This window comes from Hemitrygon akajei, chromosome 27, assembly GCF_048418815.1.
Source record: "Hemitrygon akajei chromosome 27, sHemAka1.3, whole genome shotgun sequence".
Classification (NCBI taxonomy): Eukaryota; Metazoa; Chordata; class Chondrichthyes; order Myliobatiformes; family Dasyatidae; genus Hemitrygon; species Hemitrygon akajei.
In genome coordinates this window covers 44,318,876-44,343,064 of record NC_133150.1, presented here as the reverse complement: position 1 = coordinate 44,343,064, position 24,189 = coordinate 44,318,876, and the positions used below count along the sequence as shown (strand labels likewise).

The 24,189-nt window shown below is 40.8% G+C and overlaps 2 protein-coding genes across 7 annotated transcripts in view; both read left to right on the top strand.

The window, feature by feature from the left end:
- LOC140717332 (fibroblast growth factor receptor substrate 2-like) overlaps positions 1-11,043 on the top strand; it is a 99,500-nt gene extending 88,457 nt beyond the window's left edge. For all 6 annotated transcript variants that reach the window (XM_073030809.1, XM_073030813.1, XM_073030807.1 and 3 more), the window contains one exon: positions 2,053-11,043. In XM_073030809.1, coding sequence (XP_072886910.1) covers positions 2,053-2,080 — 28 coding nt within the window. In that variant the 3' untranslated portion in view covers positions 2,081-11,043. The remainder of the gene's footprint in view (positions 1-2,052) is intronic.
- Positions 11,044-12,723: 1,680 nt separating this feature from the next.
- LOC140717066 (uncharacterized) overlaps positions 12,724-24,189 on the top strand; it is an 83,377-nt gene continuing 71,911 nt past the window's right edge. Inside the window, exons 1-4 of the mRNA XM_073030248.1 lie at positions 12,724-12,860; positions 17,733-17,898; positions 19,503-19,620; positions 20,999-21,117. Of these exons, the coding sequence (XP_072886349.1) occupies positions 12,805-12,860; positions 17,733-17,898; positions 19,503-19,620; positions 20,999-21,117 (459 nt within the window). The 5' untranslated portion in view covers positions 12,724-12,804. The remainder of the gene's footprint in view (positions 12,861-17,732; positions 17,899-19,502; positions 19,621-20,998; positions 21,118-24,189) is intronic.

Below are 24,189 nucleotides of genomic sequence, written 5' to 3'. Positions count from 1 at the left end.
TCAGTATATTGTCAGCGTTATGCCACACTTGGGACTTCCAAGTGAGCATCTTGATGCTGAGTTGGAACTCCGGGTTACAGACCTGTGAACTTGTGCATGAATCCTTTTTCAAGTTTGAAGCCCTGGTCATGTCACTGATTCCTGGCTGGCTCTGCTGCTGTTGTTAACAACACACTGTGGGATAATCCAAATCAGGGATCTCACGAGGCACATAGAACACTACAGCACAGTACAGGCCCTTCAGCCCTTCATGTTGTGCCGACCCATATAATCCTTAAAAAAAAAGTACTAAACCCACACTACCCCATAACCCTCTATTTTTCTTTCATCCATGTGCCTGTCCAAGAGGCTCTTAAATACCCCTAATGTTTTAGCCTCCATCACCATCCCTGGCAAGTCATTCCAGACACTCACAACCCTCTGTGTAAAAAAAAAACACAAAACAAAAAAAAAAAACAAAAAAACACACACACAAAACAAAACAAAAAAAAAACAACTTACCCCTGATGTCTCCCCTAAACTTCCCTCCCTTAATTTTGTACATATGCCCTCTGGTGTTTGCTATTGGTGCCCTGGGAAACAGGTACTGACTATCCACCCTATCTATGCCTCTCATAATCTTGTAGACCTCTATCAAGTCTCCGTCATTCTTGTACGCTCCACAGAGAAAAGTCCCAGCTCTGCTAACCTTGCTTCATATGACTTGTTCTCCAAACCAGGCAATATCCTGGTAAATCTCCTCTGCACCCTCTCCATAGCTTCCGCATCCTATGAGTTACATCTCATCACATATGAGTTATGAGTAGGAGAATTTGAAACTATATAGTTCTTGTTTGGTCTGTTTTGGGAATCTAAGTAAAACATGACTCTTTATACTTAGCTTTTACAACAATTATTATCACATGATACATAAGGACATACTGCGGGAACACAATGATGCAGTTAGCAGAGAGAACACTAGAGACCAAGGTTCAATCCTGATAATGAGACATAGGAGCAGAGTTAGGGCATTCATCTCATAGGCCCTGTCTGATTGCAGTTTGCATGTTTTCCCTGTAATTGCAGTCTCGGCTTGAAACATCGACTGTACATTTTTGTATAGATGCTGCCTGGCCTGCTGAGTTCCCACAGCATTTTGTAGGTTACTTGGATTTCCAGCATCTGCAGATTTTCTCTTATTTGGGTTTCTTCAAGGTGCTCTGGATTCCTCCCACAAACCCAAGACTTGTTAGTTGGTAGGTTATCTGGCCATTGTATATTTCCTCTGCTGTGTTGGTGAGTGGTAGAATCGATGAATTGTTGTTCAGAGTGTGAGGGGAGAAATCGATGATTGTAGGTGTGGTGTGAATGGGTGGTTGATGGTCGGTATGAATTCAGTGGGCTGAATGGTCTACTTCCATGTGCATCACTCTTTGACTCTAATCAGAATGCTGGCTAGTTAACTCTTTCAGAACTCGATTAGATGAGTCAGCTCTAGCCGTTCATGTTCTACACCTCATTCTGTCCTATGCTTTTCTTTTGAAAATGTTTAAATGTTCAGAGTTCTTTAAGTGATATTCTTTCACCTTTGGAATTGATTTTATTTTATTTATTTTATTGAGATGCAGTGCAGAATAGACCCTTCCAGCCCTTCAAGTCATGCCACTCAGCAATCCCTGATTTATCCCTAGCGTAATCACCGGGCAATTTATAATGACCAATTAACCTACCAGCCTCTATGTTTAACCTACCAACCAGTATTTCTTTGGATTGTAGGAGGAAACCAGGGCACCTGGAGGAAACCTATGCAGTCACGGGGAGAATGTACAAACTCCTTACAGCTGGCGGCGGGTATTAAACCTGGGGCGCCTGTACTGTAAAGCGTTGTGCTAACCACTACGCTACTGTGCCGCCCAATTTTGATTTTGCACCACTGCAGTGGTGTAAGCTTACAGAAAAAGAATAATGATGAAAGAGATTTTACTTTGGGTTATGTATTTAATGCTTCAATGGAGTGGGTCATATGCCTATTTTCATGCACACTTTTAATCTTTCTTCTGTGTTTTGTTACAGCTCTTCATTTGTTGGGACCCACTGCTAGCCATAGTTGCCATTAAAAATGAATTCATTGAAAATGTTCTACTTCTGAAGTGTCAAATATGGTACATTATCGTCTGCATTTTCTTTAAAGAAAACTTTGCCTTTTTTTTAAAAAGGGACAGTCTCTGTCCAAAGGTCAGAAACACACAAATATTTTAGAATGGCTTTAAATTATTACTACATTCCTGCAGTGATCCTCTGAGTTTAAGACTCTTGGTAAAGAAAAAGACATTTTGATGGGCTGCTACTTTAAGAATAGGGCCATGTGCTTTTAGTAAATTTCAACGCTTTATGAAGTCATTTCATTCGTTGATGTGCATCCTATTTAAAACTATTTGAAATTGACCATGTACAGACTCTTGGAGACGTACCGTCTTTGATCCGGGTTTCAGGAAGTCTGTTGATGGTGTTTTGAAGATGGTCATTACTATGCATTCATCAGCATAATCTTGCCACGCATTCTGTGGCAATTATACGAGAATCTCAGTCACCACTGTCAATGAGGTTAAGGATGTTTGGTACAAATTTCAAAGGTAATCTGCTCAATGAAATGCTTTCAATTATCATTGCCAACAGGAATGTTAGTGTTTGACTTTGATCCTTTATAGCTGTATTAATAAAATTAGCACAGGTACAAATTAAATGAGGTATCTCTGAAGTAGCTATTTCCATTCCTGGTGGGGAAAGTCAACAGTAGAATGCAATGGAACAATAAGCAATCCGCTGGAGGAGCTCAATTTGTCGGTCAGCATCTGTTGAGGTGGGAGGAAGGGGAAGGAACAGCTGTCTCAAGTCAAAACCCTGCATAAGGACAAGAGACTCTGCAGAAGATAGAAATCCAGAGTAACACACAAAATGCTGGAGGATCTCAGCAGGTCAGGCAGCATCTATGGAAAGGAAAACAGAGTTGAAGTTTTGGCCTGATGAAAATCTCAACCTAAAATGGTGACTCTTTATTCCTTTTCATAGATGCTGCCTGACCTTCTGAGTTCCTCTAGCATTTTGTGTGTGTTACTCTGGTTAAGTAATGGTAGTGATTTATTTGGGAGAGTTGCGTTTGTTCAAGATGCGGACTGGAATTTCTTATCCAAGTACAACAACGCGGTTCACATTGAAGGGTGTGGGTTTGTATTCTGTGTGAGGAACAGTCTTCGCCTTGGACATCTACATGTGAGAACAGTGGCCATTCTCCACAATATTAGAGTTTCCCGAGGTGGAGGGGATGAAGCTGTTTCCCTGGACTCCTCCATTTCAAGAACGGTTCACTGCCTTTGCAGAGATGGAAAGGTGATTGAAAGAAAAGAAATGAAAACAAAATGGCTGAAAAGAATGGCGAGGTAAATTAGGTTCAAATGGGAACATTAAAGAAGGTGGTACAGGCCAGTGGATATAGTGACGTGGGCAATAATAACTTCATAGTAATTTCCTTTTTGAAAGTTGTGTAGATGCATCCAAGAAAATTTCAGTTCTTTAAGTTAACAATACATCTGTTTAGAAAAAGGGAAAAGGTCCAATAATATCTATTCTTTTGATAACTCATAGGGAACTGTGGAGTGATTGTATATTGTACATTGCATCGAAAGAATATGCTTTCATCAAGGTGGCCTTCTGCAATTTATATTGAACATCCTTAATTTGCCTCTTTTTCTGTTCTTGGCTTCTTGACATTTTCAGGGTTACAAAATGTGCCAAACAAAGTGCCAACCCTCTCCGTGCATGAAATAGTGTTTAACAAAATCCAGTCCGTCTGGTGCCTTGTTTACACTGAGACTTCTTTGCTCCTTCAGATTGTAGGTACTTTAATTGCTAATTTGATGCGTTGTATTTTAGCTGTAGTTAAGCAAAAAGGACCAGAGTTCAGTTTTATCACCTTATACTTTTACCGTTAAATGTGACCATTGAACAAGCATTTGGCCATAAGCCTTTTTCCTGAGTCTGTGGGAATATCTACCGGCAGTTGAACACATTGCCTGACATTCTGAGCTTGTTCAGCTTTCCCAATATGCCTTTTAAAGCTGCAGTATATTTATGTATTTTGTAGAGATTGAGTTGATGGCTGTGAACTGCTCAGACCAAAACAAAACTGAGCATAGGAAAGGCACCACTATACTATCATCTCATAAAGATCATAGAAATATACAACACAAACATTAGCCCTTTTGGCTCACGTCACCATGCCAGCCATGATGCCTGTCTGCACTAATCTCATTTGATCATTTTAAACTCGTATCTCTCTTCTTTCCTTTCTGAGTACCTGTCCAAGATGATATAAAAAAATGTAATTAAGATGTTTAAAACTGTTTGAAGTTTCAGTTTCGTGCTTTAATGTCTGAATTTGTTAAACTCTTGCATCTTTTTATCCAATTAATATATTTGAAGCTTGTTTTAAAATTCATAATCTTGTTTTGAAATCCCTGTGATGTTAACTACTGTGTAATGCAAAGTGTCATTAATTCACGTGACATTCCTAGATCTAATTCCACTTATTACTTGGATACACGGGCTTTGCTTACATTCCTTTAGAAGCCTACTAATAACTAAATTATGATTATTACAGTGAGAGATGATCTGCACTTTAGTTTGCATTAGGTTTGGTGCTGTTATAGCCAGAAATGGGTCCATTTAATAGGCAGAATGTATAAAATATTAATTGCTATCTGTGTACAATTGACATCTTTGCTTGTTGATTGTGGCTTGGTATTTAGAACATACTGTAGAACAGTACAGCACAATACAGGCCCTTTGACCCATGATGTAGTGACCTTTAAGATCAATCTAACCCTTCCCTTTCACATAACAACTCCGTTGTTCTTGTGCTTATGTAAGAGTTTTTTCTTAAATGTTCCTAATGTATCTGCCTCTGCCACTACCCTGGTAGGGCGTTCCACCACCCCCACGCTCTCTGTTTAAAAATAAACCTTGCATCTGACATCCCCCCCCCCCCATACTTCTTTCCTATCTCCCTAAAAAGATTCCATGTCATATTAGCTATAAAATCAGCTCTTTTAGAGGACGTAATATGCCACCTTGCTGTAACACAAGGAGGTTACAGAGATTAATATAGAACCTTTCTGCATTCCTCTGTTTTCCTTTTAACTTTGCTTGGTAGTGTGAATGTTTACTAAGACAACAACCATTTGACTTCGCAGGATTTACAAAGTTAGATGAGAATCAGTGTATTATGCTCACAGCTTCCCAGTTTTTGCGATTAAACTGAATTGTACAGCAAGGAAATTAATGGAATTAAAGTAAAGAAAATCAGATTTGGCCTTTGCAGAGGTGGTTAGATCTCCCATAGATTGCCGAGGTCATGCAGTGAGCATCTGATATATACAGAATAGACATCGCTTTGATTCAGACCTTCAAACTCTGTAGCTGCCTGTTGCAGGAATCATTGATATAGACAGGGAAAGATAACAGCTATTTGTATCCTTGGATTTTACTGTTTCCCAGAGATTCTTGCTGGGCTGGAATTATTCTCCTGTGGAAGTTGTGACGAAAGGCTGGCAGATATCTGATAATCAGAATCCAAATCAAAATCAGGTTTATTATCTCTGACATATGCTGTAAAATTCATTTTGCTGCAGCAGTACATTGCAATGCCTAAAATATCACTATAAATTACAAAAAAATATAAAAATAGGTAGTATAGAAAGAGCAAAAATAGAGGAATGCAGTAAGATTCTATATTATACTCCATTACCTTATGTTACAGCAATGTGGCCCATTATTTCCTTTAAAGGAGGTAGTGTTCATGGGTTCATTATCCTTTCAGAAATCTGATGACAGAGGGGAAGAAGCTGTTCCTAAAGTATTGAGTGTCTTCAAGCTCCTGTACCTCCTTTTTAATTGTAGTAGTGAGAAGAGGGCATGTCCTGAGTAGTGGGGCTCCTTAATGATGCCATTTCCCTCTTCCCTAATATGAGGTAGAAAGTAAGAAGTATTTGGATTAGTCTGCCTGATGACGAGTGGAGTTGGAGGAACAAAATATTTTTCATGTCGTTCCTGAGAAACAACTTGATAAATGATGGAAGCAAGCAAAGTAGGAGCATAAGGAGTAGACAGTGTTGAGCATACTATTCCACCAGGTGGAGCCAATGTATAACACTTTAACAATTCAGTTCCTTAAAATTTGAAATTTTTGCTTACTAATTGATGATAGTTCATTAATGTTCTTTGTTTTTGCATTTTTAACCCAATTACTTTATCAGTGTTGAAACTAATAAACACAGAGATTGGAACCAAATGATGAATATATTGCAGCTTTGAAAATGTATTCAGTGTATTTTGAAAGTTGCGAGCTTCCAACTTACTGTTTCTGACGGTAAGTGTAGTTGGTAGCTTTCAGCTTCTCTTCCACTGAGCCAGTACACGTGGCCTTTGTTCACTGAGTCCTCATGCTAGGATCATCTACACCATACACCTCTGCTGCGAGGGATTTTGTCTGCTTTTTCAATTGCAGCAGTCTTGTGCACAACTTTTAACATTCAGTTTGCCAGCTGAATGGCTACACAGTATTAACTACTAAATATACAGTATATAATGTTTGTAGTCATCAGTGTGTGGTTCAGCAGAGCTAAACAATGTAACTTCTTTTCCACTTTGCCCTCTTTTGCACTTATGGGTCAGATATTATTCGATCTAATGTGAAGACTTGATATTTGCTGTCAAGCCCTCAATGTGGCTGAGCTGTATTGATTAGATTCAGTAGCAGCCTTGTTTGGTCAGTCTTAAATGAGGTTAATTAGTGCCAAATTAGATTGATTTAGACTTTGGGCTGAGCTCCCTCTGGATTAAGATTGGTCAGAATTTCATGAATTTCTGTGCTTTAAGTGAATGAGACCTTATCCTCTTCAATGAGACCATATGACACAGGAGCACAATTGGGCCAGTTGGCCCACTGGCCCATTGAGTCTGCTTCACCATTCCATTATGGCTGATTTATTATCCCCATAACCTTTAGCACCCTTACTAATCAAGAACCTATCAACCCCTACTTTAAACATACCCAATAACTTGACCTCCACAGCCATCTTTGGCAATGAATTCACCACCCTCTGGTAAAGAAATTCCTCCTTATCTTTGTTCTAAAGGGATATCCTTGTATTTTGGAACTTTGCCCCCTGATCCTAGACTCCCCCACTATAGGAAACATCCTTTCTATGTCCACTCTATCTAGGCCTTTCAATATTTGAAAGGTTTCAATGAGATTGCCCTTTCATTCTTTTAAACTCTAGCAGTTACAGGCCCAGAGCCACCAAACACCCCTCAGACCTTAACTGTTTAATTCCTGGGACCCTCTCCAATGCCAGCACATCCTTTTTGATAAGGGGCTCACAATAACTCAAAGAGCAGTCTGACCAATGCCTTAAAGCCTCAGATTCAAATCCAATTAGGACAAGACTCTATGCTTTGAGCTCCATTACAGCCAGAACTTCTGACCCACTGATAGAAATATAAATTAAAATAGTTTGAAACTGTGACTTGAACCCTGTCTCTTGTCCAGCTCCAGTTCCTTCACAGCAACCCCAAAAGCAAGGGCAGCTGTCTCTGAAGCTGCTGAACAACCTTCAAGGTCACCTTAAATCTCTGGGTCAAAGCCAGGTGTCCAACCTTCAAGGTCACCTTAAATCTGTTGATCAAAGCCAAGTGTCCTTGAATATCTTGTTGACTTTGGCCAGACCCTTAAGTGTAATGTCAGCCTTAAAGCAAAGGCCACTATGTTTTCCCAAAAAAAAACGAGGATCTGGTTAACGCATTATGCACAAGACAAAATTTTAAATTGAAAAGTTCTTTATAGGAATTCCTTTACAAAGACATTTTAATCCTTTTTTTGGTAAGAAATATGGAAAACCTCTGAGACAGCTGAAGTTATGTTTACAAATTAATGCTAAAATTCCACTAGAGCACAAGTGCCTAAGTTGCCATATGAATAGACTGGTAGCAGTACCTTTCCGTGGAGAGTGGTTTTGGTGTGGTGGGGAAGATTAAAAGACACTACCATTGCCAATATTTGGTTTATTGCAATTACTTTTGAAATACAAGGCTTTGTCTGACTCTGTCTATAATCTGTAAAGATGACAAGCAAGTGCCTTATCACTATGCTAGCCAGATGTTTAGACAGAAGCAAGAGTCTTAAATGCTGTCACAAATGGCTACACTTGCTGTACTGGCCATAACATTCACAAATTTGTATTCTTGGCCTCAAAATATGTAGTGTGTAAAAGTGGAAATTGGTTTCATTCTTCAGCACTGATGACCAATATGCAGTGAACACCATGTTCTTCAAAAATACTGGGAATTCAATGAAGAGTGTTTAAACCAGGTGTAGGTTGTAGGGACTGTGAATGATTTGAAATGCCTCTGTTGACCCGCTAGTGACATTTTATGCCTCTAGTCAAAAGCGCTTTTGCGCAGGCTTTGTTGTGTGGTTACTTTAAAATTTCAGCAGGAGCGATCTCTTCAGTATTGTGTAAAGTTTCATGAACGAATTCTCTGAGCAGGTTCCAGACCATGTGCATCACTGTCTTAAGGTACTTCATTCCTCTGCACGCGCTGATCTGCTGCCAGTTTAGTAGAAGTTTCTTGTGTACTGCACGTAGTTCTGTAGATGCCCTTGGATGCAGCTGTATATATCAGCTTCTGTGAGCTTTAGCAAGGCACGGATGAAGGTAATCACAGAATTTCTTGAATGTCGATGGGACTCAGTGAATCTGAAGAAATGCAGAAACATTTTTTAGCTCAATTAATTTCTATTTAAAAATGAGTATTTTAAAAATAATTGATTGTTTTTGTACTTCATTGCTTCATAAGCAGAAAACTGATGTTCTGCAATGCTAAAGTATGATCATGGTTTCTTTTCTGGGTTTAAGGGAGTAAAATTTCCAACTTTCCATTAAAGCTGCCATTTAAAATTTACATTGTCACTGGTAGTGCAGGTACATGTATCACAATAAAATTATGGATAAAATAATGTTAAATTCTACAACCGATTTTTTTTTGTCAAATCAACCATTTACATGAATATAATTAGATTTAAAATCTGAACACTATTTTCAAGTGAGTAAGTTTTAGTCCTTTGTTTAAAATCATTGTCATGATTATAGATTTCATAGGGCTAAATAGCATGAAAACCATAAGACAAAGGAGTTATTCGGTCCATTGAGTCTGCTCCGCCAATCCATCATGGCTGAATTATTATCCCTCTCAACCTCTTTTTCCTACCTTCTTGTAACTTTTGATGCCCTTACTAATTTAGTACTTATCAACCTTTGCTTTAAATATACCCAGTGACTTGGCCTCCACAGCCACATGTGGCAATGAATTCCACAGATTAATCACCTTATGGCTAATGAAATTCTTCCTCATCTCTGTTCTAAAGGGACATCCTTGTATTCTGAGACTGTGCCCTCTGGTCCTCGACTCCCCCACTATGGGAAACATCCTCTCCATGTTCACTATGACTATGCCTTTTAATATTTGATGGGTTTCAATGAGTCCCCACCCCCCCACTTCCATTCTTCTAAGCTTCAGTGATACAGGCTCAGAGCTCCTCATATGTTAACTGGTTTAAAATGCTAGGATTTCAAAATACTGTACGTCTGGGTGATTAGTTCAGGCATTTGGAATTCGACCAAATGTCTCTTAGCATCAGCTTAGGGCCACAGAGTCATAGTCGTACAGCCTGGAAGTTGGCCCTTCAACCCAGCTAGTCTTTGTTGACTGAGATGCCCATCTAAGGTAGTTCCATTTGCCTTTATTTCGTCTTTAGCTGTCTAAACCTTCCCAATCTACATACCTGTCAAACAGTCTTTTAAAAGTTGTCTGGTACCTGTCTCATCCACTACCTCTGGCAGCTTATTACACATTTTTTGTGTGTTTTTAAAAAAAAGTTACCCCCTCCCCTCCTTCCCAGGGAAATTTTCCTATCCCATCTTAAGCCTGCTTCCTTTATTTCTTCATTCTCCAACCCAGGGGAAAGAGGTTTGAAACATTTGCATTTCCAAATGTCATCTCAGACCTATGGTTCTCACATTGGGCATATTTGCAAGCAATAATCAAAAAAATATTACCTTGTCATCCCACTGAATAGGGTAGTCCCCTGTGGCTAATGACTGACTTGTTGTGCAGTTTGGTGTCATTTAAAACTGACTTGCATTAAATCCACAGACTTAATTTCCAATTCATCTACAAAATGCTTTTTATATGGTTGGGAACTGTGTAAATTCTGTGATTATCCTATCATCTAAACCCTGATGTCCATGAGTTGATGAACTGTGCTGTTTTTAACCCTTTCCAATCCATGACAAGTTCAAACCCACTTTGTTCATTCAGATGGTAGATGATAAAACTCAGCAGTTTAACTTACAGCCACAATTCAGTTTTGTTGTTTTGATGTTCCTTGGTAGATTTTGCACATCTTTCATCCAAAGCCCTGATATGTTCTGCACCACAACCATTGTTAAAACTACTCATACCTAAGTCATTACTTTATCTTTAAAATATTATTCACTCTGTTTAACAAAAGTCTCTAGTTTAAATTCAGCTCAAAAACCTTATTAACTGCAAAAAGTGCTGTTTGTACCCTTGTGGATGAGGAAGGGTTAAATGTAGTTTAGTTTTCTTTGGGCAAACTGTAGGTACGCTTATGCAGAATAATTATATTGTAATTTCAGTAAAAGTAATTGTAGTCTGATCCTGAGTATTTATGACTTTAATGAAGTGACTACACTAAAAAAAATCCTCCTGAGGGATGAGCAATTAAGTTGGATGTTTCTGTTTTATGGAAATCAGGTTATGTTTATAATTGCATTGTATTATACTGTTAGCACCATTTCATACTTTGTTTATATGCTGTATGGAAATGTATGAAATATAACAAGTAAATGTGTAAGAGCAATGCTGTATCATACTTTATTGGCCTTCAAACATGGCATATAGAATAAAGAAATGGACTTAATCAAATTGTTTCAGTATTTTCTTTTAAAAGAAGTCAAGTTCAAATTTATTATCAGAATTCATGCAGTACATTTATTTATTGATTGAGTAGCATTGGAGATAGGCCCTTCCAGCCCTTTGAGCCTCACCATCCAGAAATCCCCCAGTTTAGTCCTGGCCTCGTCACAGGACCAGTTAACCTACCAACTGCTGTGTCTTTGGACTATGGAAGGAAACCAGATCACCCACAGGAAACTAAAGGGAGAACATGCAAACTCTTCACAGGCAGCGGCATGATTTGAACTTGGGTGGTCTGCAATGTAAAGTGCTGTGCTAACCACTACGCTACCGTGCCACTCCAATGTTACTATACACCACCTTGAAATTAATTTTCTTGTGGGCATTTATAGGAAAATAAATACAATAGATTTATGGAAAAAAAACTATACATAAAGACAGACAAACAATCCACGACAAACAATGTGCAAAAGAATTCAATTAAAACACTTGCCATTTAACTGGTCATGGGATTTAAATAAACATGGGTACTTGCTGTGAATTGCACTCACATCAGTGTATTTGGGCAGATGGTTTTGTGAAATTATATTTGAGCAATTGTCTTTTGGAATTCTTTAAATAATTACCTTGTAGGATGGATGTACTTGGATTTCAGGAAAGCATTTGATAAAGATGCTACGTCAAAGGTTATTAGGCCAGCTGAAGATTTATAATAAAGAAGACAATATTTTGGGTAGAAGAATGGCTGATTAGCAGGTAATGAAATGGGTGTAAATGGGTCTTTCTCTGATTGGCAAGTGGTGTTCCACAGGGATTGTTGTTAGGACCTCAACCGTATTTAGAATTAATATCAATGACTGGCACTGAAAAATGACTGAAGGTTATTTTAATTATTTATGTAGCAATGCACATTGCACCATACAGAGAAATGCCTCATTTGTAATATAAACCAACACAACCTAAGGATGTGCTGGGGGCGGCTGGCAAGTGTTGCCACACATCCCTGTGCCAACTTAGCATGCCCACCATGCTTGGCGTAACAAAACAAACAGTAACAGCAAAGCAAGCCCTCTTTCTTCCACCCACTTACTCACACCGACAGACCCCCAATCCCCCCAGGAGATGCCACCTCTGGTCCTTGGTGCAACAGTATTTTAGAAGTTCTCCTTGTGGTTCTGGCTACACTTTACTCCTCAACAAAGATCAAATACATCGCCAGGTCACTTATTGTATTATGTGGGAATTTGCTTTTGCCCCGTTGTGACTTCAGAGAATGTCCTAATGTAAATGCTCTTATCACTAACGTGCTCTGGAATGTCTCGTGATTGTGAAGGGTGCTACTGAGGTACATTGATGTGATTATATTGACGCAATTATTTGCTCTAAGGAATAATTTCAACTCTGATATAGAATGAGTAATAGGGTGGCACGGGCTTCTTGGGTCAGGAGGGCCTGTTAATGTGCTGTATCTCTAAATAACAGAACTATTAAAGCACATTTTTAGTGCGGCGATACAGTTATCAGAAATTAGTTTGTTTTCAAATGACCATGAAGTTTTAATTAAGGTTAAAGAGGTATATTAAGATTATTTTGTTTGTATTGAAAAGAACAATAGAATTAAATTTATATTTAGTGATAAATTGACCTTCACCGCCTGTTTAATCACAAATATAAAAATGCTCAAATTGCTCCAATCTCCGGCACATTCCGAGGAACTGTGCGGACCTTTGCTGACTGAAGCGTTGCGGAGGGCCACAACAAGACGCAGAAATGAAGTGGTTAATCTTTGCTTTCATTTGCATCCACCTCTCTGAGGGTTTTTACAAGTAAGTCCCTAAAAAGTTACATAACTTCCCACCATTTTCCGTTTTTACCAGAGTGTGTATTAGTTTTTAGAGACATTTGTTTTCAACGGAGGAAGAGGTACTATGTACCTCTGCTTGATAGCTGGTTTCATGGGCGTTCATGTATTAGCCATAGACAAAACGGCTAGTTTAATTTATGCTTAGTTATTTAGAGACACAGCATGGTAACAGGCACTTCTGCCTCAATGATCTCCTGCCACCCATGTGATCAGTTAACCTACTACCCCTTTCATCTTTGTGGGAGAAAACCACGCATAGGACACAGAAGAGTACAGCCCAGGAACAGGCCATTTGGCCCACAATGTCAAAAAGCAAGTCAAAAACACTCAAACACTAATCCCTCCTACCTACACCATGTCCATATCCCTGAATCTTCCTTACATCCATGTGCCTATCCAAACCTCTCTTAAAAACCTTTAATGTATTTGCCACTATACCAGGCAGCGCATTCCAGGCACTCATGACTCACTGAGTAAAAAAAACTTGCCCCTCACATTCCCCTTTGAACCCATCCCCTCTCACCTTCAATGTATGCCCCCGGTATTAGAGATTTCAACCCTGGGAAACATACCCTCAATCTATGCCTCTCATAATCTTGTAAACCTCTAAAAGATCTCCCCTCAGCCTCCGATGCTCCAGAGAAAGCAAACCAAGTCTAGCCAGCCCCTCGTGATAGCACGTACAGTCAGGGATAACATACAAACTCCTTTCAGACAGTCATAGAATTGGACCTGGGTCACTGGCGCTGTAATAGCATTAGGCTAAGTACCACGTTACGATGCTGCCCCCTAACACCCTAATTGCTATTCATACTGTAGAATTAAGGATGGGGAATCAAAATGTGTAAGTGTGTGTTCAGGAAAATAGATCTCACAAAATGATGTTTCAGTTTGGGTGAAGGAAGTTGTATCCTATTTGATAACATCTATATTGAACACCAGTCTTGCCTTCTGCTCATAATAAAAACAGAAAACACTGGAGATACTTCCTTTCCAGTCCTGTTGAAAGGTCTCAGCCTGAAGTGTTGACTATTCCTTTCCATAGCTGCTACCAGACTTGCTGAGTTCCTCTAGCATTTTGCGTGTGTTCCTCTGGAAATGCTCAGCAGGTCAGGCAGCATCTGTGGAGAGAGAAATTGAGAGATGATGTTTCATATAGATGACCTTGCCTCCTGCGCATTAGAGTTGTAACATCTAACTACTCAGAAACAGGTTATTGTCACTGACATGGAAACCCATTGCTTTTTGGCAGCAGTACAATGCAAGACATAAAAATTACCATAGATTCCAATAAGGAAAAGTCAGATATATTGGTATTACATTTGAGTAAAGATAACTACAGAGGAATGAGAGAGGAGCTGGCCAAAGTTGATTGGAAGGGGCCAATAGCAGGGTTACAGAATTGATGGATCTGTTGCCACATTTGCAATAGATGCAATGATAAATTGGGATTAGGTAATGCTGAGTCTCAGAAGGACTTGGATAGATAAGGAGAATGGGCAAAGAAGTGACAGATGGAATACAGTGTAGGGAAGTGTATTGTCATGCACTTTGGTTGAAGGAGTAAAGGTATAGACTATTTTGTAAAGGGAGCGAATTCAGAAATCAGAGGTCTTGGGAGTCCTCATGCAGGATTCTCTAAAGGTTAACTTACAGGTCGAGTCAATGGTAAATGCAATGCTAGCATTCATTTCAAGAGAACCAGAATATAAAAACAAGGAAGTAATGCTGAGGATTTGAAAAGTGTTGGTCAAACCACATTTGGAGTATTATGAGCAGTTCTGGGTCTCGTATCTAAGAAAGGTTGTGCTGGCGTTTGATAGGATCCAGAGGAAGTTTCTAAGTGATCTTGGCAATGAAAGGGTTAACGTATGAGGAGCATTTGATGGCGCTAGTCCTGTACTCACTGGAGGAGAATGAAAGGGGGATCACATTGATAGTAAAAACTGCTGAGAAGATCATCGGGGCTTCCCCCGTCGCCATTTGTGACATTTTACTGGGAGTGTTGCAGGTGAAAGGGTCAAAGCACAACCTCTGTGACCCACTACCATCAGGAAGGAGGTACAGAGGCATCAGGACTGCCAGACCGGGTAACAGCTTCTTCCCTTAGGCTGTGAGACGAATAAATACCCTGCCACCACTGACATTTCGTCACTAGGACAGCAAGCTGTTTACTGTTTACCTGTGCTGCATACTACATGCACTTTGAATTATATTTTATTAACTTATTTATGGTAATATTTTGTTTTATGTGCTGTGTGAGATATATGTTTTATGTATTCACTGTGGTCTGGAAGAACATTGTTTTGTTTAGTTGTATATATGTACAGTCGGATGATGATAAACTTGAACTTGAGCATTGCAACGGACTGAATATTGAAAGGCCTAGATAGAGTGGCATGTGGAGAGGATGTTTCCAATAGTGGGAGAGTCTGGGGCCAAAGGGCACAGCAGCACAATAGAAGGATGCCTCTTCAGCCAGCAGGTGGTGAATTTGTGGAATTCATTGCCACAGACAATACACTTGGTACACTTAAAGTGGAGGTTGATAGGTTGATTAGTAAGGGAAAAGTAAAGTAACCTTTATGAGGAGAATGGGGTTGAGAGGGAAAATAAATCAGCCATGATCAAATGGTGGAGCAAACGATGGGCTGAACTAGCCTAATTCTGCCGCTATGGTCTAGAGTATTGGATCTCGTTCCTACAGGCTGCCAGAGATATCACTAACTGGTTTGGGCTGTGCTGCTTAGGTAAATCAATTAGATGAGCATCCAATGAGAGGAGAGACACTGAGGAGTATAGGGATAACCTTGGGTAGACATCTGCAATAATCCATGTTTCACCACCTTCTGGCTGAAGGGGCATCCTTCTATTGTGCTGCTGTGCCAGAAACAGCACAGAAACAGGCCATCTCGGTCCTTCTAGTCCGTGTCGAACGCTTACTCTCACCTAGTCCCACCGACCTGCACTCAGCCCATAACCTTCCATTCCTTTCCTGTCCATATACCTATCCAATTTTTTTTTAAAATGACAATATCAAAACTGCCTCTACCACTTCTACTGGAAGCTCGTTCCACACAGCTACCACTCTCTGAATAAAGAAGTTCCCCCTCATGTTACCCTTAAACTTCTGCCCCTTAACTCTTGTCCTCTTGTTTGAATCTCCCCTACTCTCAATGGAAAAAGCCTATTCACGTCAACTCTATCTATCCGCCTCATAATTTTAAATACCTCTGTGAAGTCCCCCCTCAACCTTCTACGCTCCAAAGAATAAAGACCTAACTTGTTCAACCTTTCCCTGTAACTTAGGTGCTGAAACCCAGGTAACATTCTAGTAAATCTCCTCTGTACCCTCTCTGTTTTGTTGACATCTTTCCTATAATTCGGTGACCAGAACTGTACACAATGGACCTCTCCAAGATGATCTTTGGACTGTACCAATCGCCTTGGAGATTTGCTTTGCAAAGATGATATATGGGGATAGACTGGAACTCTGTGAGAGAGTTCGGGAACTTCTTTGTCAGAAGTGAACAGCCATATTAAGTGTTGCATCTTGGTAGATCAAATGTAAAGAGACATAATGTTAGGGGCAAGAGGGATCTCGGGGTCCAGGTTCATATGTCTCTTAAAGTGGCTACACAAGGTCATGTGGTTAAGGAGGCATCTAGCATGCTTACCTTTGTTAGTTGAGGCACTGGGCGCAAAAGTCAGAAAACATGCTGCAGCTTTATAAAACTTTAGTTAAACCACATCTGGAGGCTTGCCTACAGTTCTATTGCCTCAATATAAGAAGGATGTTGAGGCTTTGAAGTGGTTTACCAGGATGCTGCCTGGATTAGAGAGCGTGTGCTAGAACAAGAAGTTGTCAGATTTGGGTTGTTTTCTCTGGAGTGGCGGGGGCTGAGGGGAGATCTGATAGAGGTTTATAATATTATGAGATGCATAGTCCTCGTAGACCTTTTTCCAAGTGTTTGAAATATCTAATACCAGAAGGCATGCATTTAAGGTGAGAGGGGGTAATTTCAAAAGAGATGTGAGGGGCACGTTATTTTCATACAGCGATTGGTAAGTACCTGGAAAGTGCTGCCTGGGGTGCTGGTAGAGGCAGATACATTAGGGACTTTTAAGAGATGTTTAGATCGGCAATAGATTATTACAATTGTCATTAAATGAGCTCTTGAAGCCCTCCAGTCTTTCAGTGGCGATTCTTTTGAAGATAATTATGGAAATGTAGATTAGAAATTTAGTTTTGGGATACCATGTAAATTTAGTTCAGAATGAGTCACCATGAGAGATTTCCCAGGGCAGAAATTGCTAATGTGAGGGGGCATAACTTTAAGTTGATTGGAGGAAAGTATAGGGGGGGGATGTCAGGTATATATATCTATTATAGGACGCAGGTACATTAAGGAAATTTAAAAGACTCTTAGATTGGCACACGGATTATATACAACTGGAGGGCAGGGTTAGAGTAGGTTAAAAGGTCAACACAACATTTGTGGGCTGAAGGGTCTGTACTGTTCTAGATTCAATGTTCTAGTAATCAACTGCATGAATGAATCAAGATTAGTATTTTTTTGAGGTGACACTTGCACCATTTGATTTCACTGGAGCCAGAACATATTTTAGTTTAAACCCCTCATCGACCCGGAGGACGCCTGATGAAAGATGCCAGTCTGAAACATTGACTCTTTATTCCTCTTCCTGGGCGCTGCCTGACCTGCTGAGTTCCTCCAGCATTTTGTGTGTGTTACAATGCCGCAGTTCATGATTACAGATTATAAAACAGACACTGCCCAAATTTTTGCAAATCTGTTTTTCTCTATCATTACAGAATGTCTTTGTACAGATGCCAGTCTGTCCGTGATATCCTGAGGGAGCGTGGGGAGCTGAAACATTTCCTACAAACCCATAAGTGGGACCCAGCCATGAAATACTCAAATCTCTTCCCTGAACACAATTTGGCGGTTGTAGATGAACCACTGCTGAATTTCATGGATGTAAGTGGAAAAGAAGCTTACTTTAATAAGAACATAAAATATAGGAGCTATCTCTGGTCTTTTTTGTACACAGCCTCTGTGTTGGTGCTCCACCCAAGTTTGTCTTCCAAGTGGACCTCAGTTACTTGTAGGTCCTCACCACATCCATGTCCTCATCATCAATTGTAACAGGGAGCAGTGCAGGCTTAGTCTTCCTAAAGTCCATCACCATCTCCTTTGTCTTACTGATGTTGAGCTGCAGATGATTCAGCTTGCACTGTTCAACAAAGTGCTCCACGTGGGTGGAGGTATTCATCATCCTGTCCTCCCTTTATACACTCAATTATTGTTGGGTTATCAGAGAATTTCTGCAGATGACATGACTCAGTGTTGTTTCTAAGTCCGAGATATACAGGGTAAACAGGAAGGGAGCCTTTACAGTCCCCTGTGGGGCCCCAGTGCTGCTATTGCCATGAGTGACACACAGCTGTGAAGATGCACAAACTGTGGTTGCCTATTCTCCAGGGTACAATGGAAGTGCCAACCAGCATTGAACAGAGCTTTTCCCCCAGCAATGAGGGCTGTATGGTTTTGGAGGCACTTGAGAAATCATAAAACATGATACCTACAGTGCTACCCTGCTTATCCAAATGGGAGTAGGCTCTATTCAGCAGGTAGATGACAACATTGTTGACGCCAGTGTGCTGGAGTACACACTACAGGAGATCGAGGGCCGATCAGACCAGGAGTCAAACGTGAGCCAGGACCAGCCTCTGTAGGGTCTTCATGATGTGTGAGGTCAGGGCCACTGGAGCATTTGATGGCTCTGGGCCTGCCCTCGCTGGAGTTTAGAAGAAGGTGGTGGGGGAGTGGGTGGGATCTGATTGAAACCTATTGAATATTGGAAGGCCAATGTTGTGTTGACATGGAGAGGATGCTTCCTGTAGTGGGGGAGTCTAGGACCAGAACGAACAGCCTCAGAATAGAAGGATGTCAATTAGGTTCAGAGATGAGGAGGAATTTCTTCAACCAGAGGATGATGAATCTGTGGAATTTGTTGCCACAGATGGCAGTGGAGGCCAAGTCGATGAGTATATTTAAAACAGAGGTTGATAGGTTCTTCATTAGTAAAGGCAGGGCAATGGGGTTGAGAGAAATAATAAATCAGCAATGATGGGATGGTATGGCAGACTTGATGGGCTGAATGGCCTAATTCAGCTCTGATAGCATGTCTTATGGTCTTAAGCTCTAATGGTACTGATAAATATCATTAGTTATACACCACAGAAACAGGCCCTTCAGCCCAACTCCTCCATGCTGACCAAGGTGCCTAACTGAGCTAGTCCCAGGACTGGCCCATATCCCTCTAAAGCTTTTCTATCCATGTACCTCTTCAAATGTTCTTTAAATATTGTAGTTGTACCCACCTCTATCACTTCAGGTTCAGATTCGTGTTCAGTTATTTACGACATGTACATTGGAACATATATCTCTTCTCATTTCAGACCTTATACTTGCCAATTGTTCTTAATGACTTGACCATAAACTTAAGATGTTTTGGCAAAAAAAAATAGAGCATGATAATAACAATAAATTTTTAATTTCCATCCTCTCTCCTGCACTAGAACTCCTACTATGGACCTATTACTATTGGGACCCCACCGCAAAGCTTTGAAGTTCTGTTTGATACAGGCTCATCAAATCTCTGGGTTCCATCAGTCTCCTGTCGCAGTGCATCATGCTGTGAGTATAACTTGCTGAAGCTGGCTAGTTCTCACATTATTGCTCCTGCTGTGTCTTTAGCAACATCATTACTGGATATTTCCAATGATGGGCGGAGTCTCGGACTTTTATTTATTATAAATTACTATGATTGCACATTACACATTTAGACAGAGATGTAACGTAAAGATTTTTACTCCTTATGTATGTGAAGGATATAAGAAATAAAGTCAATTCATTTCAATTCAATTCAATTCAATTCTATTCAATTCAATTATACCAGAGGGCACAGCCTCAGAGTAAAGGGTCATCCCTTTAGACAAAGGTGATGAGGAAGTTCTTTAGCCAGATGGTGAAGCATCTGTGGAGTTCAAGTCCATAGACTGTTGTGGAGGTCAAGTCCTTTGGTAATTTTACAGCGGAGTCGATAGATTCTTGATTATTAAGGGTGTCAAAGGTTCTGGGGAGAAGGTAGGAGTCAGGGTTGATGGGAAAATAAATCCCCCATGACCGAATAGTGGAGAAGATTCAACGGGCTGAATGGCCTAATTCTGCTCCTATGTCTTGTGGTCTTATGGATCCCAGTTGTGACGACATTAGTTCTTGCTAATGTACTCGCTGGAGTTTAGAAGAATGGGGTGGGGGCTGGGATCTCATTGAAACCTATGAACATTGAAAGGCCCAGATTGTATGGATATGGAGAGGATGTTTTCTATAGTGGGAGAGTCTGGGACTAGAGGGCACAGCCTCAGAATAGAAGGATGTCTCTTTAGAAGAGAAATTAGCAGGAATTTCTTTAGCCAGAGGGTGGTAAATATGTGGAATTCATTGCTACAGGTGGCAGTGGAAGCCAAGTAAAATTTAAAGCAGAGGTTGACAGGTTTAACGATAATGATCTTTCTAAAGAATAGTTTTATTTTTGTCACGTACAGTTAAACATCAAAATATACAGTGAAATGTGTTGTTTATGTCTAATGAAACCAGTGAGGATTTTGCTGGGCAACCTCGAAGTCTTGTCACACTTCCGGCAGCAACATAGCATGCCCACAATTCACTAACCCTAACCCGTAAGTCCTTGGAATGTGGGTGGAAATCAGAGCACCCAGAGGAAACCCACGCGGTCACAGGGAGAACGTACAAACTCCTTACAGACAGCAGCAGGTATTGAACCTGGATTGCTGATGGCCGGAGTGGTGAAGTGTTGCGCTAAATGTTATGCTATCCTCCTGCCCCTGTTCAGGGTGTGAAAGGTTACGGGAAGAATGAGGGGTGGAGGGGGAGAATGCATCAGCCATGATCAAATGGTAGTGTGAACTTGATGGGCTGAATGGCCTAATTCTGCTCCTTTGTTCATGATCTTATTGAGTTTAATGTAACCTGATTCATTCATTCTCTCCAGCGAATCACGCAAGGTTCAATCCACAGGATTCCTCCACATTCAAGACCAACCAACAAAGCTTTTCCATACAATATGGCTCTGGAAGCTTGAGTGGATATTTTGGCTATGACACAGTTAATGTAAGTGTTGTACGGTGTCATTAAATAGATACCTGTCTTTTAATGGAACTTGGGCATCTCGAAGCAACCTGCAGTTATTAAAGTGCACTGTTCTACCCATATTGTGCGGGCAGGAAGGCTCTACAACAGGTAGTCAAAACTGCCCGACACATCAGCAGCACCAGCCTATCTGCCTTTAGGGATATTTAACAGAAAGGCACCTGAAAAAGGCCGGCAGTATCATGGAGGATCCCCCCCCCCCCCCCCCCCCCCCCCCACCCGGCTCATGGACTGTTTGTCCCTCTCCCATCAGGCAGGAGTGTCCATGCCAGGATCACCACACTCCAAAACAGTTACTTTCCCCAAGGCTGACCCAAGCAAGACTGATCAACACCTCCACCCACTAACCCACCCCACCACACCCCCAGCCACCTCTACTTTATCATTTCCTGTCAGTCACCTTGTGTACAGACACTCCTGTGCCTAGTGTCACTTCATGGACATGCGATCAATCTACGTACAGTATATAAGCTGTCTTATATATTTGTAGTTATTGTGTTTTTATGATTATTGTGTTTGTGTTTTTTTGTGCTGCATCAGATCCGGAGTAACAATTATTTCATTCTCTTTTACACTTGTGTACCAGAAATGACTTTAACCAATCATGAATTCTTGAATCCCACAAACAGGGATGAGATAATTGGGCAATCGGTGTTGAGTTACTTTGGTTGTGGCAGAGAGATTGCTTATGGGATTATACAGAATATTATCACGGTACCATTGAAATGACAACTGAGACAATAGCCAGCAAATTGTGTTAGTGTCTTAATGGAATTGATATTGGTCTATTATTGTCACATGTACTGAGATACAGTGAAGAGCTTGTCTTGCATACCATTCATACAGATACACAGAGCACCGAGGTAGAACAAGATAAAACAAAAAGATTAAAGATAGCGTAATGTAATTTCAAGTTCAGAGTAAATTTATTATCAAAGTACATGTATGTCACTATATACGACCTTGAGATTCATTTTCTTGCAGGCTAGCTCAATAAATCCATGGAATAATAACCCTAACAGAATCAGCGAAAGACCGCCAAGCTCGGACGTTCAGCCAGTGTGCAAAAGACAACAAACTGTGCAAATACAAAAATAAATAAATAATAATAAATAAATAAGCAATAAATATGAAGAACGTGAGGTGAAAAGTCCTTAAAAGTGAGTCCATTAGTTGTAGGAACATTTCGATGATTGGGCAAGTGCAGTTGAGTGAAGTTATCTCCTCTGGTTCAGGAGCCTGATGGTTGAAGGGCAATAACTGTCCCTGAACCTGGTGGTGTGGGCACTGAGGCTCCTGCACCATCTTCCTGATGGCAGCAGCGAGAAGAGCACTTGGCCTGGGTGGTGGGGGCTCCCTGACGATGGCAGTGTAAAGGAGAATGAAATAACTGTTTCTCCGGTTAGTGGGCGGTGGTGTAGATCAGCCTTACTGCTTGGGGAAAGAAACAGTTTTTGAGTCTAGTGGTACTGGCAGAATGCAGAATAAAGTGGAACAGAGAAAGTGATGCCAATGCAGAAGCCAAATGATAGGGCCCGGCATTTTGAGATAAGTTTTCCTTTCTAATTTCACAATCAATAATTGGTTGTCCCATTATGGGAAGGACATGGAGGCTTTGGAAAGAGTGTTGAAGAAGTTTACTAGGAGACTATCTGGATTAGAGGCTATGAGCTATAATGAGAGTTTGGACAAACTTTGAATGTTTTCTCTGGGCCGTTCGAGGCTGAGGCGAGGCATGATAGAAGTTTTTTACGATTATGAGAGGATAGGTAGGGTAGACCATCAGAATCCTTTCCCCAGAGTAAAAGCATCAGGTGCATTTAAGGTGAAAGGAGGAAAGTTTAAAGAAGCTGTGTGGGACAGATTTTTGAAACAGAGTGGCAGGTGTCTGGATCAAGTTGCTGGAGTAGTGGTGAAGGCAGACACAATTTTAAGAGTTTAACAGGTGTTTAAACAAGGCATGCAAATATACAGGGACAGCATGAACACCAATTTCTTCAACTTCCAGCAATTTCTTTCCCCTCCTTTTTTTTCCATTCCTCATTCTGGCTCCTCCTCTTACCCCTTCTCTTCTCCTTACCTGCCCATCACCTCCCTCTGGTGCCCCTCCTCCTTCCTTTCTCCCATGGATTCTCCTATCAGATTCTTTCTTCTTCAGACCCTTACCTCTTGCACCTATCATCTCCCAGCTTCTTACTTCACCCACACCTCCCCTACTACCCACCTAATCACCTGCCATCTTGAACCTCCCCGCCCCCTGCCTAATTATTCTGGGTTTCTGCCCCACCTTCCTTTCCAGTCCTGATGAAGGGTCTCAGACTGAAACATCGGCTGTTTATTCCCACTCCATAGATGCTGCCTGACTTGCCGAGTTCCTCCAGCAGTTTGTGTGTGTTGATATGGATCATGTACAAGGTTGATGAGATTTAGTTTCAATTTGTCATGGTGTTGACACAGTTGCCACCACTTGATTGATAGGTTTTTACACTGCCTCTCTTCTTTTGAATCTGTTTTCCCCAGGGTGGCCCGGTAGTATAGTGGTTAGCACAATGCTTTACAGAGTAGGCAGCCCGGGTTCGATTCCCACCACTGCCTGTAAAGTGACTGTGTGGGTTTCCTCCGGTTTCTTCTCACAAAGATGGTAGGTTAATTGGTTATTGTAAATTAGGTTATGATAGGCTTGGCTCAAAGGGCAAGGTGGGCCCGCTCCTGTGCCCTACTGTTCTGTGCTTGATAAAATGATACATGACTATTTCTAACCATGGGAGATCCCACAGCAAATGGTTCAGGTGGTCCAATAGCAGAGTAATAGTTTGGCACAGATTAGGTAGGCTAAAGGGCCTGTTAGAATGGAAAATCAAGTGTATTATCACCAACATAAAATTATAAAATTTCTGATGGAAGTGCAATAAAAGAGATGAAAATATCAATAAAAATAAAAAATAGCAGGATAGCATTCATGGACTGTTCAGAAATCTGATGAAGCTGTTTCTAAAATGTAGAGTGTTCACCTTTAAGCTCCTGAGCCTCCTC